The sequence below is a fragment of the Erinaceus europaeus genome, chromosome 10 (assembly GCF_950295315.1).
Source record: "Erinaceus europaeus chromosome 10, mEriEur2.1, whole genome shotgun sequence".
Lineage (NCBI taxonomy): Eukaryota > Metazoa > Chordata > Mammalia > Eulipotyphla > Erinaceidae > Erinaceus > Erinaceus europaeus.
This window is the reverse complement of record NC_080171.1, coordinates 16,729,812-16,749,265: the sequence shown is the minus strand read 5'-3', so window position 1 is coordinate 16,749,265 and position 19,454 is coordinate 16,729,812. Positions and strand designations below refer to the sequence as shown.

Here is a 19,454-nt window from a genome sequence, read left to right as displayed (position 1 = left end):
TGCTGAGGGACATTTTATGTAGTAAAACTACAGAGAGAAGCAGACACAAAATCGAGACAAGGTTTATGGGATAGCAGGTAGAGCACAGGTCACGTGGTGACTGAGAGTAATGAAAATTGACTTCTTTAAAAGTGGGTAGTGTTTCTTCAAATTAAGTGCCTGCTTTATATTTTTAATTTGCACATATATGAAGCATCTCATTATTTTTTAGAACCTCATTAAACACTGCATACAAAAAATTGAAAGATTAAGAGTAATTCAATGTACAAGTAAAAAAAAAGAGCAAAGTACAAAAGGGCTATAAACAAGAATTCATGAGGAACCAAGGGAACAGCATCGTCCTCTTCCTCCCTATCTGTCTGCTAACTAGCCACACACCCAATCCTATAGGGAAGTAAAAATCTTTTTTTATTTTCCCTCCTTTAATTACCACCAGTGTCATCTCTGGGGATTGATGCCAGCATTATGAATCCACTGCTCCTGGTGGCCAGCCCCCACGCTCCCCTTTCTTTTTCTTTCTAATTTTTATTAAGACAGAGAGAAATTAAGAGAGACAGGGAGTGAGAAGGACACAGAGAAAGAGATACACGCAGACCTGCTTCGTTAGCCATGAAGCAGACTCCCAGCAGGTGGGGGAGCCAGTGGCTTCAAACTTGGTAACATTTGTGCTTAGCTGGGTGGGCCACCACACAGCCCCCCAAAATAATTTTCTTTACCTCTTAAGAATGCTACAGGGTAAAGGTCCTCAGAAAAGTGACTAGTTCCAGCTAAGGACAAAGGGTTCGAGAAGGTGGGATGGAAGCACTGAGGGAGGGAGAAAAGGAGGTGGGTGTTTATCCACTGCAACACCTCCTGGACCACAAAGGAGGTGTTTAAAAGGAGTTTTCCAAAAGGAAGAAGAAAGGAATTGGAAAGAAATGAACCAAACGAAAATTAAAAATAAAATTCAGACACACCTGAACTAACTTAGGCCAAGCCTTGAGTGGGTACTCTCCCCATGTGGCAGACAGGGCGAAGCAGCAGCACGCTGGGAACTAAGGCCTCACACCTACTCCTGGTATTAGATTACTAGAAGGATTGATTGATCTGACTGCATCTCAAACAGCGATTTGAGAAAGGCTTCACTTGCTTCATGCAACAGTGGTAGGACAATAGGCATAAAGAAAAGTCTCCCGTCTAAAAAAGTTATGGGATGTATATCCCATGGGATATTACTCTATGATCAAAAAGATGGTACTGTGTACTTGGACAAAATGGATGGAACTGAAGAGATAATGCTTGCTGAAATAAGCAGAGAGATGAAAGACAACTACCAGATGGCTTCACTCATGTGGGATCTAGAGATCTGACTTATATGAACTTGCCAAAAACAAAAAACAATTCAAACAAAAGAGAAGCAAGCCAACTGTAAGATTTGTGAAAACTATGGTGATTCTCTTTGGGAGGTGAGAGCCTGGGGACACAGAACTCTGGTGGTGTGTGCGGTGTGGAACTATACACTGTAATCTTATCATCTTGTAACACAGTATTAACAATAAAACAGCTATAATATAGTAAAAAGAAAAAAGTCTCCCGTCCCCCTTGGGAGCAAAGCATACTAGCAGTCTTGTTCCAAAGTTAGAATACATAAGATTCAAGTTTAATTAGAACTATAGAAAAAAAATACCATAAGTCTTTCTACAATATCAAACAAAACTGGCACTAATCCTTTTGCTAGTGCATTTAGCAATTAGCAGCTACCCTGACTTCGAAGTTAACGCCTGAAGGAAGTACAGTAAACACATAAAAGAGTCAATTAAAGGAGCCAGGCAGTGGCGCACCTGGTTAAGCACACACATCACAATGTGCAAGGACCCAGGCGCAAGTCCCTGGCCCCCGCCTGCAGGGGGAAAGCTTCAGGAGTGGTGAAGCAGGGCTGTAGGTATCTCTTTCTCCCTCTCAATTTCTGTCTCTAGCCAGGAGATAAATAAATAAATAAAATAAGAAGGTGTTTTCATTTTTAAAAAGTCAATTAACTATTTGATGCAGTAGTGAAGGTACTAAACAATTTGTTTCTTTGCTGTATTTAGCTAATACTAAACACCATGCTATCAGACAGATCTATGCCACGACTAAGATGGCAATATGCCATTCGATTCAATACAAAAAAAGATGTGTCAGCACACTGTACTTTGTTTACAAAAATACAGGTTGCTATCTAAAGGTAGTATGGCATATTAGAACCCCCCCCCCCAAAAAAAAAAAAAAACCTGCACGAGTCACTGCTTTGCCACTAGCTAGATATGTAACTGGGCATTTCTGAGAACTTTCTTTAACCTCTTCTCACATCAAGAAAACCATCAGCAACTAGTTTATTATGAGGTTTAAAAAATTAAGAGTCAGGCAGTAGCGCAGTGGGTTAAGTGCACCTGGTGCAAAGCACAAAGACCAGCATAAGGATCCTGGTTCAAGCCCCCCGGCTCCCCACCGCAGGGGAGTCGCTTCACAAGCAGTGTCTTTCTCTCCCCGTCTTCCTTTCCTCTCTCCATTTCTCTCTGTCCTATCCAACAACAACGACATCAATAACAACAATAACTACAACAATAAAACAACAAAGGCAACAAAAGGGAATAAATAAATAAATAAAATTAGAGACTGCACATAGAAAGCCAAAAAGGAATAGAGCCCTGCATTTCTTTCAGAACTGTCTCTAAACCCAAATAATCCTGCTATAACAATTTTCTTTAGCTCCTTTATAAACTGTTTTTCCTGGGACTGGGGAGACAGCATAATGGTTATGCAAAAGACTTTCAGGCCTGAGACAAATCTCTGAGATTCCAGGTTCAATCCCCAGCCCCACTAGAAGCCAGAACTAAGCGGTGCTCTGGCCTTTCTGTCTATTTGTCTGTCTGTCTGTCTGTCTCTCTCATTAAGATTAAACAGCTTTTTAGATCATCCACAAATGGACAATAAGCGCTCTACCCAAACATCCTAGCCCTGACTAGAAACATGTACAACCTCGGGTTATACACACGTAAAGGTAACCCGCCTTGAACCATAACCCTAATATCCAGAGCCATTTCCTCTACGGTAATAGTAGTACTGGCTTCCTCTACTAGAGAGTCTGCTTCTCTAAGAGGAAGGGATCAAAGTTCAGCAGCCCATCATTTATGTCACTACCTAGTCCCTAAAATTACATCTTAGTCTTGTTAATGGCCTTATGACCATTACAATTCAATCTTTCTTTATATGTAGCAAATTTTACATCATTTAGCTAAAGGTATCAAAAGTTACAGAATACAAATAGCCACATTTTCTCTCTGAAAAATGAATTACTATGAAACTCTAGGCACTGAACAAACAGCCTTGAAGACTAAATGATAACTTACATGCTTCCATCTTTCATACAAAATTGCAGCATACCCTGCAAAATCTTCTATGCTCCTACACACAGAGCCTGAATTATTAAGACAAATGACTAAGAGTAAAATAAACAGCAGCCCAAGCAAAAAGATAAAACACTCCTGAGAAGCTAGCTAAAACCACAATACAGAAGTCCCTATGGAGAATGCTTACTCCCACATATAAAACAAGAATTAAGAAGATACTAAGAATTGTTTCAAACCTTCCTAAAAACAACCTAAAATGTACCTGCAGCTTTCAGCCCTGAGTAGGCAAAGGGTAAATATATAAGAACCTGGAAGAAAGCTTTGAAGTGGGCATCCTCTTGAACGGTAGTGTTCTGATCACATGGGAGGAGAGGGAACAGGCTCTGAAGTCTCACCCTTTCACAAATCCCCTTGTTAGCATGGCCAGGTAGAAGTGCAGAATTGGCCTCAGGAGATATCTGGGAAAAAGAGGAAGAAAAGGATAGTTCATGGCTAGCTGCACGAACGTGAAGTCATGTCTATGAAGGACAGTTCAGATTTTCTAAGCATCTGATGATCTTGTTAGCAGAGATTGCCAAGAAAATAAAAATTACTCTTAAACAGCAAACCAAATGTGAGGACAAGATGCTTCTGTCTACAGACCGTACTTACAAAACATTTAGCAAAGTCCTTTCTGTTTCCCATGTAAGACTTTACTTTTTGCTACTTCTATTAATCCTGAAATCCTAAAGGATAAGTCTTCTTGCAAAGAAAACTTGAGATAATAACCACAGATCTTAAGTACAGAAAGATTACTGTCCTAGTGGACATTTTTTATTCCACTTTCAAGTCAAATTTCCATATCATTCAAAAATGAAGATGAGAGATTTTAGAACATTTCTGACAAGACTTCCAACAGTGATCAGAAGTATACAAAATTAAAGAATTTGACTATGGAGATCTTAGTTCTACTCATCAAAAGGCTTAGTGATTTTCTTATGGAATAAAGAACAAGACCATAAGCCCCAAAGCAAAAGACTTGAACACTTGGATCAATCCTCTTATACTCGTTATGTAAATGTAATCTGACTTTTTAAATTGTGGATATCATGAGCATCTCCTTCCCCACTGTACTGGGTAATCTGTGCACTGGGGGGTTACAACCTCCTTGTCCCTATGCTCAACTATATGCTCCCAAGCTTTCTTGTTTTTAGTTTCACCGCCCTGTTCATTTCACCGCCCTTACATAAATAAATGTATAATCTGTGACAGATACTAAGTGACAAAGATGCGATTCTCTGCCTTCAGGAAGTACATGCTATAAAGAAACAGAATCAAATCACCTTTTAGTATAAAGAGTATCAACTTTCTATGGTAACAGTAGGCACTAGACTGGCAATTGATAACAAGGAATGTGCAAAATGTCTAGTATGTAAAGAAGTAGCCAGAGAGGAAGACAGAAACATCACCAAGTGACACGCTAGTTATATTAATAATCCAGCTATAATAACCTTCCTTAGCTCCTGCATAACTTTTTATGAGTCTATAAGCAGATAACTATGCAGATAACTATGCCTGCTGGTGGGAGTCAATTATTTTCTTCCTTTTTTAATTTTTAAATTATCTTTATTTATTGGATAGAGACAGCCAGAAATCAAGAGGGAGAGGGGTGATAAAGAGGGACAGAGACAGAGAGACACCTGCAGCCCTGCTTCACCACTTGTAAAGCTTTCCCCCTGCAGGTGGGGACTGGGGGCTCGAACCCGGGTCCTTGCACATTGCAATACATGCACTCAACCAGGTGCACCACCACCCGACCAGAGTCAATTGTTTTCAAAGACCATCCTAGGAGTAAAACAAAAACATTTGTTGGCATTAACTTTGTAATTCATTAGTATTGCTACATAGAATATTCTGGATATAAACTAAGAGGCTTATCTTGGTACTATAAACATGAATGTGATAATATCCTTTGTCACTGTAACCAAGTATGAACCACTAGATCAAGGAATAAATTTACTGACTGTCTCCTACACAGTCATGCCAGGAAAAAGATAAAAATGCAGAGTCTACCATCAAAGAGCTCATTCTGATAAAACAGATACAAGTAGCCAGCTACAAGACGAGTTGAATGCCACAATACTATATGCAGAAATTACAAGACAGAAGCCCTGGGTTTGTATGAGTTAAGAACAAGACAATTTCATAGAAAGCAGTGTATGTGCTTTCTCTCAAAAATGCCCTATCCCCCTTTACACCACTTTCATTTTTTCATTTTAATAAGCTATGTTTATAATTTGCACAGGAAGTACCTTTGAAGACTGCTAACACCACCTGTCTTCAACTACTGTAACTAAAGCAATCTAAGAAAACAAAAACTCAAGGGTCAGGCTTCTTCTCAGTTTTGTTTTTCCTCTCAGTTTTGTTTTTCCTCTCAGTTTTGTTGTTCTGTTTTTTGTTTTTTGAAAAACAAAAAACTCATGTGTAAGTTAAAAAACAAAAAGTCTGGTAAACCACAGTCCCTATGGCCACAAGTAAATAATTTCCAAGCATATTCCTCTCTCACCCACAATTTCCTTTGGCCATTTGTCTATAAAAAGGAAAATAAATAATACAATGGAGAAAAAGTATATTCAAATCCTGTAGTTAATATGAGATCTGGCACAAAATGACAGACATGTTTGATATTAGGTGCCTCCTACCTACGTCAAATCATGTATAATCAATCATCTTTCATGTGTGAGGCAGAAGTTGAAGATGGCCTCCTTTTTTTTTTTATTAGTGATTTAATCTTGGTTTACAAAATTACAAGACAACAGGAACAATTAATTCCACACTTTTCCCACCACTAGAGTTCTGTGTCCCTATACCCTCCATGGAAACTGCAGTGGTTCCCCAAAGATGACCTCCAATTTTTAAAGAATTATCTATTTGTGAAGGAGGACAAAGAGGGGAGGAGGCGAGGGGGAAGAGGAGAGAAGAGCACTACTCCGGCATGTGCAACTCAGGACCTCACTGAGGGCCCAATGCTTTATTTGCCGTGCTGGCCCCCTGACTGAGACGGCCTCCTAAGTTCATACATCTCTTGCATAATCCATTCCTTCCCAGTCTGTGGGTAGTACTGTCAATAGGGTGAATTTCATTCCCATGATGACATTACACTTTATGACCTGAATGTTACCAATCCCGTAATTATGCAAAGTAAATGATTTTCAGATGTAATTAACAGAGGTCCAAGTCAGCTGATTTTAAGCCAATCAAAGAGAAGATTATCCTAGGCTCAATTTAATGAGAAGAAGTTACAAGAACTGAGCCCTTACGGAAGAGATTCCCCTGTCAACAATATGGCAAAGCTGCCAATCGGTGAGGTAGCTGGGCAGGCAGACCTCAGGGCACCTCTAAGAGCTGACAATTGCCACCAGCTAACAGGAAGAGCACCAGGAGCGTCAGCCCTGGAATCACGACCATATTCTACCAACAACCAGTGAACTTAAGACCACATCAAGTTTTTAAAGAAATCAAAGTCCAGCAGGTGGTCAGGAAGGTTGCTCAGTGGCAGAACCTAAGATCTGCACCGCAGAAGCCCCAAGTATATTTCTTGTTACCACCTACGCAGTCTATTGGTCTCTTACTCTCCTAACTGGGTGGGTGTGTGTGTGTGTGTGTGTGTGTGTGTGTGTGTGTGTGTGTGTGTGTGTGTGTGTGTGTGTGTGTGTATATCTCTCTCACCTGGAGATGACTCATGCGTCACCCACCCTGCACAAAGTACAGGCTCATCCCCAGCAACAAACAGAAGCCCCGTGGACAGTACCAGATAGCTGAGCAATGCAGACTGCAGCCTCCAGTCCCCATATAAGATGGAAGTAGCTCCTCCCAAGGGCCATACAATACTACTCCTGGGCTCATCAAACAACACTGCGCACAAAAATGAACATAAATATGTAAGTGGCTGTGTTTCTCTTATTCTTGGAGGGAGAGAGGTGGAGTGTTGTAGCCTGAAGCATGAGTTTGATTCTGGCATCACTGACTGATGCTTAGAGTCCTGAGCCATGGAAACTGAGAATAGCTTTGTGCTTAAGTTACAAAATTTGTCATCTTTTGCCCCCCCCCAAGCCAATACAATGTGCAGCCCCAGAGGTGGTGAAGTGATTAAGTATTGGACACCAAGTCTCAAATTCAAAGCTTGATTTCCACAGGTCAGAATGATGCTTTGGTCTATCCCTCCTCAAATAAGTGACCAAAATAAAATCTTTTTTTAAAAATACAATGTATGGGTAATTCAAGAGAAGTTGCTTCTCCCAGATTTTCAGCTGTAGATGTTGATTACATAAAACACAGATTAAGACTTTTCTGTCCTAAATAGTATGGCCACTGTCTGAACCTACCTAGCCTTGTGCCAAAAACTCAAAGCAAGTTGAGTTAAAAGACCAAGTCACAGGGAGTCGAGTAGTAGCGCAGCAGGTTAAGCGCAGGTGGCGCTAAGCACAAGGACTGGCTTAAGGATCCCAGTTCAAGCCCCCGGCTCCTCACCTGCAGGGGAGTCACTTCACAGTCAGTGAAGCAGGTCTGCAGGTGTTTATCTTTCTCTCCCCCTCTTGTCTTCCCTTCCTCTCTCCATTTCTCTCTGTCCTATCCAACAACAAAAACAACATCAATAATAAAATAAAACCACAAGGGCAACAAAAGGAAATAAAGAAAAAAAAAAAAGGCCAAGTCACACATCTCTTAAACACCAGAACCATAACTTCAAATCAGGTTTATCTCACCATAAGTCCAGGTGGTAGCACACCTGGCTGAGTACCTGGCAACTGCTGACCACTACAGATTCAGCCTTGTCTCAAGATAAAACATACATTTAAGAAATGTTGCCAAGAAAAAAATGCCCGAGGTAGAATTCAATCAGTAACTCTCCACACTTCTCATTCTTAACGGTTACTTATACATAACCATATATCCATCTCACATGGGTGAGGAAAGCACCGTTTCTTCACAAAAGCGCAGTCATAGGAAACAGTGCAATCTCTGAGACACAGCAGCATTGTAGCACCTTTCCTTTGCAGAACCTGGGCTTCACACACTTGTGACTACTAGTCCCAGGCCCACTTCTTTACACTTTAAGTTTCAGAGACAGAGGGAGACACACCACAGTGCCTGAGCTTCCCCCAGTGTTGTGGCTCTCCTATGTGATGTGTGAAGTGAACACGACCTCACGTATGGCCAGACTGCATCCTATGCCAGTCAACTGTCTTCTGGCTCCGATCATGGGGCAACTTGTGCTAACTCTTGGTAACTACTTCTGTATGATCAGCAACTTAACCTTTGTCTTGCAGAACGCAACAAAATCAATTATTCTGCTAACAACCATCACCACCTAGAATGTAGGTCTGGCTATAGTCCTAGAACCTGCTTACAGATCTGATTCTGAACAGTATTTTCTTCATTCACTTTCATTTTTCCCTTTGAAAAGTACAGTCAGATGTATAGTCTTCAGGTCGGCACTAAGTGGTGTATTTTCCAAGGTCCATACAGACATTTCTCCACAATGGTCACACAGAGGCAGTGCTATTGTTCCCTCACTAGTAGCATAGCAGCTGGTCAAAGGCACTCAAGGAACAGCTGTTTGGGGGTGGGGGGGAATAAAAGACAGCCAGGTGTTGGCTACAAGTCTTTTAGTCTTCTAAGTTTGACTAGGTCAAATGATCTAAAAGCTCCAATATTCTCACTGCTTCCAAAACAGCAACCACTAATCTACTGGAAAGTAATCAGGAAGACTTTTTTTTCCCTTCTGTTGCCCTTGTTTGATCGTTGTTGTGGTTACTGATGTCGTTGTTGTTGAATAAGACAGAGAAATGGAGAGGAGGGGAGACAGAGGGGGAGAGAAGGACAGACACCAGCAGTCCTGCTTCACCACTTGTGAAACAACCCCCCTGCAGGTGGGGAGCTGGGGGCTCGAACTGAGATCTGAGATCCTTACATAGGTCCTTGTGCTTTGCACCACTTGCGCTTAACCCGCTGTGCTACCCCCCCCCCCCGTAATCTAAATATTTAACAAACGAGTGTTTGCAAAGTAAAAATTATGGTAAAAGTGCTTAGTGAACTTTAATGAAGTAATTAAACCAGTGAACGATAACTGGGAGTTAGAGTCAGCAAGGACATAACTGTTCAGTCCTGGGACAAGAATTTTCTACTCCCAGTCCTGAGCTGAAGCAACAGTGAATTGGGCCCATCATTCTGGAAGCAGAGCAGAATAGTACAGAGGCCGCCCTCCTCACTCTACCCCACAGGCCAACAGACTCATGGGGAGAATTAAGGGGCATGCCGCTATGAAAGCCTCTTACCAGCACATGCACCAAGAATAAAGGACACGCAGCCGGGGATATGCCACAGTGGCTAATGTCGGTCTCTCAAACCTGAGGTCTTAAGCTTTTTTACAATTTTTTAAATTATCTTTATTTACTGAATAGAGACAGCCAGAATTCGAGAAGGGGGAGATAGAAAGGGAGAGACCTGCAGCCCCGCTTCACCACTTGCGAAGCTTTCCCCCTACAGGTGGAGACTGGGGGCTTGAACCCTGGTCCTTGCACTTTGTAACATGTGCGCTCAACCAGGTGCACCACCACCCAGCCCCTGAGGTCCCAAATTTGATCCCCAGTACTGCATATGCCAGAGTGATATTTTGGTGTTCTCTTTCTCACTGGCAACAAACTTTTTTTTTTTTAAATCAACATAGACATAAAAATTACAACTTAAGAGTTAATATCGGGGCAGGGAGGTGGCGCACCTGGTGGAGCACACATGTTATTTTCTACAAGGACCCGGGTTCAAGCCCCCAGTCCCCACCTGCAGGGGGAAAGCTTTGCGAGTGGTGAAGCAGTCTTGCAGGTATCTCTCTATCACTCTCCCCCTTTCCTCTCGATTTCTGGGGTCTCAATCCAATAAATAAATGAAGATAATAAAAAAATTAAATCTATTTTTCAAAAGAGTTAAATGCCATTTGAAAGACTTTTTTTTCTTTCCCTTCCATAATCTAAATTTGTCTGTAAGATTATTCTCCCCTTAGGGAAGTCTGCCTAAAAATATAGTACGTAAGCTAGTAGCCTCTTAAAAGATTGCTCTAAAAGATGCTTCAAAATTCCTATCTAGCAACGTCGTTGGTGGCACAGTGGATAAAGTGTTGGCCTCTCAAGCATGAAGTGCTGAATATCTTAGAGTTCTTACTGTGTTAAAATTATGACTCAAATGTGTACTGCATTTCTACCAAGTACTAATGCTGTACAATTGGGGAGGGGAGAATAGCAGTCCATTCCATCAAATAAGCTGTTGAGTGAGGGACATTCCAAAGGCACTAAATGAGGACATCTAGAAAGAGGTGAGGTGTCTAGATCCTTAAAAGACCTTAACAGGAGTTGAAGGAAAACGAGACTGTGCACATGGCCACTCTTCTTCATGCTTGCTCTCTTTTCTTGCTATCAGTTCATTATAGCAAGTGAAAGCATTGCTTGAGCTCCAGGTAATCAGTCACATTAGCAGTTTAACATTTCCAGACTAATTAACTAGACTAGAACTATAGGATCCAAGTATGTGTCTGCTGTCTGTACACTCTCTCTAGAGAAAAATGAAATTGTGGGTTAACCCAAGTAGAACGGAAGTGAATACTAGTGCCTACTGTAACAGTTTAATCAGAAAACAAACAGTAAACTAGTACATAGACACAGACACTAAATAATCACAGACTGAAATCCAGCAAAATGATATACGTAACAGTGGCAGTCCAAACTAAGTTGCAGCAAAACAAATGGAACCAAAAGGAAGTAGATGGGAAATAGACAAACAATTTTGATCAATTCTCTCTGATACTGACTAGTCATTTCTGGGTTGTTTTTTATCTACAGATTTCTCATCCACAACCTCAGGGGAAAAAAAGTTTAAAATGAGGATAAATAAAAACTGTTTGGTGATTATGTCTCTACAAAGCTACAGGCAGAAAGACAATAGATTTACAGTCTACATTATGATGCTAACAGATTCATTTATGTCTAACTACACAACCCCCATTCCCTCCTTCATCAAAAGTCAAACTGCTCTAGTAAGAAAAAAAAACTTAACTACTAAGACCAGTATCTGTTAACTTAGTTTAGATATATAAGCAGAATGTGCATATATAAACCTCAGCAAGTACAAAACCACAAACTATCTCTTGTAGAATCAGAAATGACCACTGGAACATACCAGCCCTTATAATTTGCAGCTGATAGCCTAAGGTCCACATGGCCAGTCCGTGGTGAAATTGCATTATATCCTCCAAAAGCTGCCCTTTTCTCCTAGAAGTTTTACAGAAAATTATATAACTCAACTGAATCTCAAGTGTGAATCCCTAAATAGAACTCACTTAAGGTTAACAGGTTCTCAAAAGGTGAGATATGTTACAATTATTTCTTTTAAGACAGATAACGGGTTCTAGACCAATCATTTGCTTTCTTTAAGCCAGTCAGATCTGAAGCAGTATCTAAACGGATAGATTCTCGCTTAAAATCCAGTTAGTAATGTCATGTCTTGAGTCACAAGAAATTCCCAACTTCACTGCAACTGATTAGACACGTACTTGGTCTGTACCGTTACTGCTGCACAGGTCATGCTATTCCTACAGACTGTGTCCTCTGAAAAGACCGATTTCACGGTGTGGTCAGGCGGTAGAGGACCGAGTTAAGTGCATATGGCCCGAAGCGCAAACACCAGGGCAAGGATCCGGGTTCAAGTCCCTGGCACCACACCTGCGGGGGGGGGGGGGGGGGGGGTCGTTTCACAAGCGGTGAAGCAGGTCTGCAGGTGTCTTTCACCCTCAATTTCTCTGTCCTATCCAACCACCACCATGATAAACAACAAGGGCAACAAAAGGGGGGGAAATAGCCTCCAGGAGCAGTGGATTCGATGGAGCCCCAGCAATAACCCTGGAGCAGTAAATAAATAGACTGATTCCACATGTTTCTAGATAGATCTTTATGACGTCTTGGCTTAAAGACTATTTTTTTGTTTTTATTATTCTACCAAAGCAGTGATTAACTCTGGCTTGTGGTAGTACTGAGCAGTGAACCTGGAACTTCTGATGCTTCTGGCATAGAACTTTTTTTTTTCCTTCCCCCCTCCCCATAACCAGTGCGCTATCTCCCCAGCCTGTTAATTAAAAAAACAAAACAAACAAACAAACAAACAAAACCGGGGGGGGGGGGGCGCACCTGGTTAAGGGCACACATTACAGTGCACAAGGGCTCAGGTTCAAGCTCCCGGCCCCCACCTGCAGGGGGAAAGTTTCACAAGCGGTGAAGCAGAGCTGCAGGTGTCTCTCTCCTTCAATATCTCTCCCTCTCCTCTCGATTTCTGGTTGTCTCTATCCAATGAATAAAGACAATAAAAATATTTTTAAGGGAGGGGGTGGGTTATGGGGATTGGGTGTTGGGAATTGTGTGGAGTTGTACCCCTCCTACCTTATGCTTTTGTTCACTAATCCTTTCTTAAATAAAAAATTAAAAAAAAAATATTTTTAAAAGAAAAAAAATTTAAAAGCCTAGCTACCAGGGCTCACTATTTAATAATAGAATATTCTTGTATCAACTGCGTATCAACTGTGTTAACAACAGCACCTGTAATCAAGTCCAAGCAGGACCCAAAGAAGCTTGCAAGTCCGAGGTAACAAATGACTGTGACAATTGCAACACTTTAATATTTGTATGTTCTGTGCGCCACTAAGGAAAAAACAATGCATATGATGCAGGCAAAAGTAACTGTTCCTATTTAAGATGAGAGAAAAAAACAGCACACCTAACTTTTACTAATACACATTTTTTTTTGCAGCACAAAGAAAAGCGAGGTCTTTCAGTAAGTCATATACGTACACACGGAAACGAAAACAGTTTCTCTTTGTCCCTCAATAACTTGGGGGGAGGGGGAGCGGACCGGGAGGCTCAGTTCCAAACCAACCTCTCATTCTTCATCCCCAAGAACAACTTCCACTCCCTGGGAACAAAACGCAGCCGTGTCCAGAGCCGCGCGGCGCCGGGACGCGAGAGAGGGGGCAGGGGGCAGGGGGGAGGGGGCAGGGGGCAGGGGCAGGAGCAGAGGCAGCGATCCCTCCCAGCCGGGCTCCGCGTCTTCCGGGTGACATCATGTCACCTGCGCCTCGGCGAAGCCCGAGGGAAGCGAGAGGCCGGGCCACCTGGCCGCCGCGCCGCGAACAAAGGGCGCCGAGCTCCGGGCCGCGGCCCGCCGGCCCCGCCGCCACACCCCCGCCCCGCACGGCCCCGCGGTCTGCGGCCGCCCTGGCCCGCCCTCGCGCGGGAACCAACGGCCGGTACCTGCGAGCGGAGGCTCCGCCCGGCGGGTCTGCTGCCTCCTATTGTGACCGGCCGCCCCGCCGGCAGCCAGCTCGCCGGCTCCGCCGTCCCCGGGCCTCCTCACCCGCGGAACCCAGGCTCTGACTGAGGGGCTGTCACGGCGCTTCCTTCCTCCCGGCACCATCACCCGGGCCGCGCCGAGAAACGTCCGCCGCACGCACAGAGCCGACAGCCGGCTAACGCCTGGGAGGCCCCATCCTCTCCGCCCCCGCGCCCCAACCGCCCGGGCCTCCGCCCCGCACCGCCCCGCACCGCCCCGCAGCGCCGCACGAGGGGGGCCCCGCCCGGGGCTCGCGGACCGACTCGCCGCGCGCCGGCGCACTTCCCGCCGCTGCGCACGCAGGCGACGCCCCCCGCCGCTAGGCCGCGGGGTGCGCGGCCCTCCCACTCCGGGGTTCAGGGTCGACCTCCGCCCCGCCCCCCTAGCCCGGACAAACCTAGCCCAGCCCGGCCAGCGAGACCGCCAAACGCTGCGCCTCCGGCCCCCTCGGCTCCGCGCGCCGGGCCCCCTTTGTTTCCATCCCGCGAGGGAGGGGTCGGGGCGGGGCTGCGCGCGTCCCGCCGCGCGACTCAGACTAGTTCCGGCAACAGAGCGCGACGCGCAGCGGCCCCGCGCAGCCCCGCCCCTCGGGCCCCGCCCCCTCGCGCAGCTGTCCGTGCGTCCCACCTCCCCACCTCCCGAATCCAGCAAGCGGGGCACACAGTAACTGCTCGCACTCCACTAACCCTATAAAGTGGATGGAACCTGTGTGGCCCGGGAGAGGCAGGTTTTTTTTGTTTTCTTAAGAGAAGCAAATAATTCGGGGTCTCACAATGGAGCAAGTAAAGGTTCGAACCCAACCTCCTCTTAAGAATGAAAACTGACTTGTGGTCTGGGAGGTGGCACAGTGATAAAGCTTTGGACTCTCAAGCATGAGTTCGATCCCCGGCAGCACATGTGCCAGAGTGATGTCTGGTTCTTTCTCTCTCCTGTCTTTCTCTTAAATAAAAAAAAATCTTAAAAAAAGAAAAAGAAAACTGGCCAACCTGGGCTGGGAATATAGTGTAATGTGTATGCAAGACTTTCATGTCAGTGGCTCTGGGGTCTCAGTCCCTCACTGACACACAATCATAAGCCACAGCTGAGCAGTGCTCTGGTCTCGCTCATACAAATATATATTTAAAAAGGTAAACTGCGAAGGTGGAACATGAAACCAGAGTAGTCTTGGTTCGTACCAGTCTGATCACGTTCAAGATTTCAAGAGGTAAAATAAAACTATAAAAACACAATAAATGCCAGGAAAACCTGGTTAGCAAATAAGTGACACGGGAAAGAATAGGTCTGTTTTAAAGCAGATAGAAATTAGGCGATGCCAGGGAGTCAGTCGGGCGGTAGCGCAGAGGGTTAAGCGCCACGTGGTGCGAGTGCAAGGACCTGCATAAGGATCCCGGTTCGAGCTCCCTGCTCCCCACCTGAATGGTTATCTCCCGGTGGGGGTAGATAGCATAATGGTTATGCAAAGAGACTCTCATTTCTGAGGTCCCAGAGTCCCAGGTTCAATCCCCCACACCACCATAAGCCACAGCTGAGCAGTGCTCTGGTAAAAAACAAACAAACAAAATCTCCTTGTTGAATTGTTCCTGTACTTTTTCCTTGCTACTTTTCATGCACAGATCTATTCTGCATAGATTTGAAATACCGTAATATCAAGTGGCCCTAGTTATTTATTCACCTCTTATTCTAGTTTGTGGGGTAGAGAGTATTTGATGTGTATGTCTGTAATGGTATTCAAGGCTGGGAAAACTCTCTAAGATGCTTCTTAAAAAAAGATCTCACGGGAGTTGGCGGTAGTGCAGTGGGTTAAAGCGCAGGTGGCTTAGGGATCCCATTAGAGCCCCTGGCTCCCTACCTGCAGGAGAGTCGCTTCACAGGTGGTGAAGCAGGTCTGCAGGTGTCTTTCTCTCCCCGTCTTCCCCTCCTCTCTACATTTCTCTGTCCTATCTAACAATGACGACATCAATAACAACAACAATAACTACAACAACAGTAAACAAGGGCAACAAAAGGGAAAAATAAATAAACACAAAAAATTCTCAATAATAATAAAAAAAGAAATTAGGCGATGCCTACAAGAACACTGCTAATTTAGGGTGGTGGAGCAAAATTACTACGGGTCAATTAGGGAAAATAAATCACAGCGGCTCAGGAGGGTCAGGATAATTATGAATTCCTGAGTCTGGTTCTAGGCATCACATGTGATGCTGCTCTGGCTCTCCTCTCATAAGTAAAGCTTTTGCTAAAGGCAAACATAAAGAGCAAGCTTTGGTTCATTTGGCATTACTTAAATTGCTGCCCTTGCTATGTTGAGCCTCTGCTACCTCCAGTAGAAAATTAATATATGGGGGTGGGGGAGGCAGACAGAAAAAATTGAGAGTAGGAGGAGACAGGGAAAGAGACAGACACCTGTGGCCCTGCCTCACCACTGGTGAAGGTCTCCCCCTGCAGGTGCTTGTGTATGTTATGTGTGCGCTTAACTAACTGTATCACGGCCTGTCCCTAAGTTTCTTTGTCTTCTCTTAGTGCATTGGCTAGGACCTCTAGTATGTTGAGTATTACAGATACTGTCATCAGGACAGGCATTTTTGTTTTATTCCAAATTTCCACTGGAAGATCTTCAACATTTCACCACCAAATATCATGTTTGCAGGGATCTGTTTTTGTAGATGACCTAACAATTAAGAGAGTTCCATTTCCAAATTGTTACAAGTTTACCATGTGGGTGTTATAATACTATCAAAATTTTCTGCATCTGTGATACAGTCATGTGATTTCTTTCTTTTTTCTTTTTTGTTAGTGTATGAATTCCATTGGCTAGTTTGAGGATGTTAAAACCAAGATTACATCTCTAATAAAACTGTCTGTACTCTGTCTCTTTTTTGTGCTGTTGGCTTTGGATTGCTAATGTTTTGTGCAAAATTTTTCTATCTGTTACTAAGTGGGTGGGCTGTTTCTAAGTTGGATTAGCTGTAGCTCCTTGTCGATTTCTGTTACAAAGTCAGGATGCTGCCCTCAGGAACTGGAGCAGGTACTGTTCTCCTTGTCTATCCTATTCTCTCTCTTTCTTGCTCTATTTTAAAGATTTTATATGTGCTGCCAAGGACTGAAATCAGGGCCTCATGCTTAAGAATCCAGTGCTTGGGGCCGGGTGGTGGCGCACCTGGTTGAGCGCACATGGTACAGTGCACAAGAACCCAGGTTCAAGCCCCAGTCCCCACCTGCAGGGGGAATGCTTTGCAAGTGGTGAAGCAATGCTGCAGGTGTCTCTCTCTCTCTCTCCTTCTCTATCACCCCCTTCCCTCTCAATTTCTCACTGTCTCTATCCAGTAAATAAAAATAAAGATAATAAATTTTTTTAAAAAAAAGGGGAGTCGGGCAGTAGCACAGTGAGTTAAACGCACGTGGCACAAAGCCCAAGAACCAGAGTAAGGATCCCGGTTAGAGCCCCCGCCTCCCCACCTGCACGGGAGTCGCTTCACAGGCGGTGAAGCAGGTCTGCAGGTGTCTATCTTTCTCTCCCCCTCTCTGTCTCCCTCTCCTCTCTCCATTTCTCTCTGTCCTACCCAACAACGACGACAACAATAATAACTATAACAACAATAAAAACAAGGGCAACAAAAGGGAAAATAAATAAAATTTTAAAAAAAGAGAGAGAATCCAGTGTTTTAGCCACTGTGCCACCTCCTGGACCACTTCTTTTCTATTCTCCATCTACCTATCTATCTATCTATCTTTATTCATTTATTGGATAGAGACAGCCAGAAACTGGGAACAGATGGTGGCGCAACCAATTAAATGCTCACATTACAGTGCACAAGGAGCCAGGTTCAAGCCCCTGGTCCTCTCCCCCTACTCCCTCAATTTCTCTGTCTCTATCTAATAATAAATAGAAGATTAAAAAAGAGAGAGTGCCAGAAATCGAGAGGGAAGAGGGAGACAGACATCTGCAGCCCTGCCTCACCACCCATAAAGCTTTCCATAAAGCTCGGCAGGTGGAGACAGGGGCTGAAATCTAGGTCCTTGTGCGCTGTGACATGCGCGCGCCATCAGGTGTGCCACCGCCGGGCCCCTCCTTTTCTATGCTCTAAAAACATTTCTGTCAAAAAGATCCTATGTCTTCTTCAAATGTTTGGTATGATTTTCTGGTTAGCCAACTAAAATTAAATTTCTTTAGTGCTTATGGATTTCTTATCAGATTTCCTCTTTTCTTTCTTTTTTTTAGATATGTTTTTATCTTTTCTTTATTTCTAATAAAGAAACAGTAATGCTTTTAGAATATGTGTGGCAATCTAGTACGTATCTTCTAGTGTTAATTTCTAGAACTACTTTCTTTTTCTTTTTAGAAATACATTTTCAAGCATACTGTAAAAACAATAATATAACGGGCTTTGTGGTGGCGCAACTTGGTTAAGCACATTACTAATGCACAAGGACTCAGGTTTGAGCCCCCAGTTCCCACCTGCAGAGGGGAAGCTTCAAAGCAGTGAAGCTGTGTTGCAGGTCCTTCTCTCCCCCCCCCCGTCTCTCCCCCCCATATTCCCCTTCACTCTCAATTTCTATCTCTATCCAATTACAATAGAAACACATATACATAAAATACAAGTGATATTTAATAGTCTGTTAAACAGTAACTTCATACTACGTGGGTTTTTGTTCAATTTGGTATTTCTAGACATCAAAAAATATATAAACAATGGTTGACTGAAGGGCCATTATACAAAAACAAAAACAATAAAGGTGAGTGTAAGGTTACAGGCATTCTTGTCCCTCTAAACACTTTTATTATATACCTTACAGTATTTATTTAATGCCCCCCCCCCATAGCCCATATATTCCTTGAGGGCAGCTTCCATTTGACCTTTGTTTCTACCTATATTCACTGACATTCATAAGGTTGGCTGGGTTGGCTGGTACAGAAATGCACAAAAAAAGGAAGGAAGGGGGAAGGAGGTATGTTTGAAGAGCTGCAGTTATGGAGTCACTTGGTCACATGCAAAACAAACATGCAGTGGAGGGAAAATGCCGGAAGGGGGGTACTGCACAGTGGTCTTGCCAAAGGGTTTCAGTAGAGAATGGCCTTTCTCTTTGGAAGCCCACAGCCTTTACAGTGAGGGAGGAGGCAGTCGGCACCATTGTTTTCATCCAGTCAGGGACGGCTCTGCTGCATCACATTCGTCGCCAGGTCTCCTGACTCTAACCTAGGCTCAGCCCTTACCAGTTCGGCTAACGTGGCCCCGATTCTGTACTCCCACGTGACAATCATTCTGTCTTAAAATATGGACTCACTTGACTCTTTCGCCTTTTTGATGGTAAACTCAAAGCCAAAGAAAGACTTAAGGGGCTGGGTGGTGGGACATCTGGCAGAGTACACAAGTTACAATGAGTAAGAACCTGGTCTCCACCTTCAGGGGAGAAGTGTCTGGAGCAGAGAAGTATTGCTGCCAAGTGTCGGTCTTTCTTCACTCCCTCAATTTCTCTCTCTATATCCAAAATAAAATAAAAAAATAAAAAAAAAGATTAAGCCTCACTGATTCTGACAAGGAGGACAGCATCTGGTAAGTGATCAAAATATAGTTCATGTAACAATTTGTAAACATCTGACTGCTGTGATAATTCCAAAGTTTTGCTCTTTCTTCTCCCCCACACTGTGTGTGTATTGATTTCACTGCTCAAGACTGAGTT

General features: G+C 43.8%; 1 protein-coding gene across 9 annotated transcripts in view; it reads right to left on the bottom strand.

The window, feature by feature from the left end:
* Window positions 1–19,454, bottom strand: part of RNF38 (ring finger protein 38) — a 109,309-nt gene that overhangs the window by 35,119 nt on the left and 54,736 nt on the right. For 2 of the 9 annotated variants that reach the window (XM_060199175.1, XM_060199176.1), the window contains exon 3: window positions 3,677–3,826. The exons of 2 other annotated variants lie outside the window; for them this stretch is intronic. In XM_060199175.1, the coding sequence (XP_060055158.1) occupies window positions 3,677–3,826 (150 nt within the window). Of the gene's footprint in view, window positions 1–3,676; window positions 3,827–7,877; window positions 7,972–13,799; window positions 14,114–19,454 lie in introns of those variants that run through there. 5 more of the 9 variants (XM_060199181.1, XM_060199180.1, XM_060199182.1 and 2 more) reach the window with 5 other exon arrangements.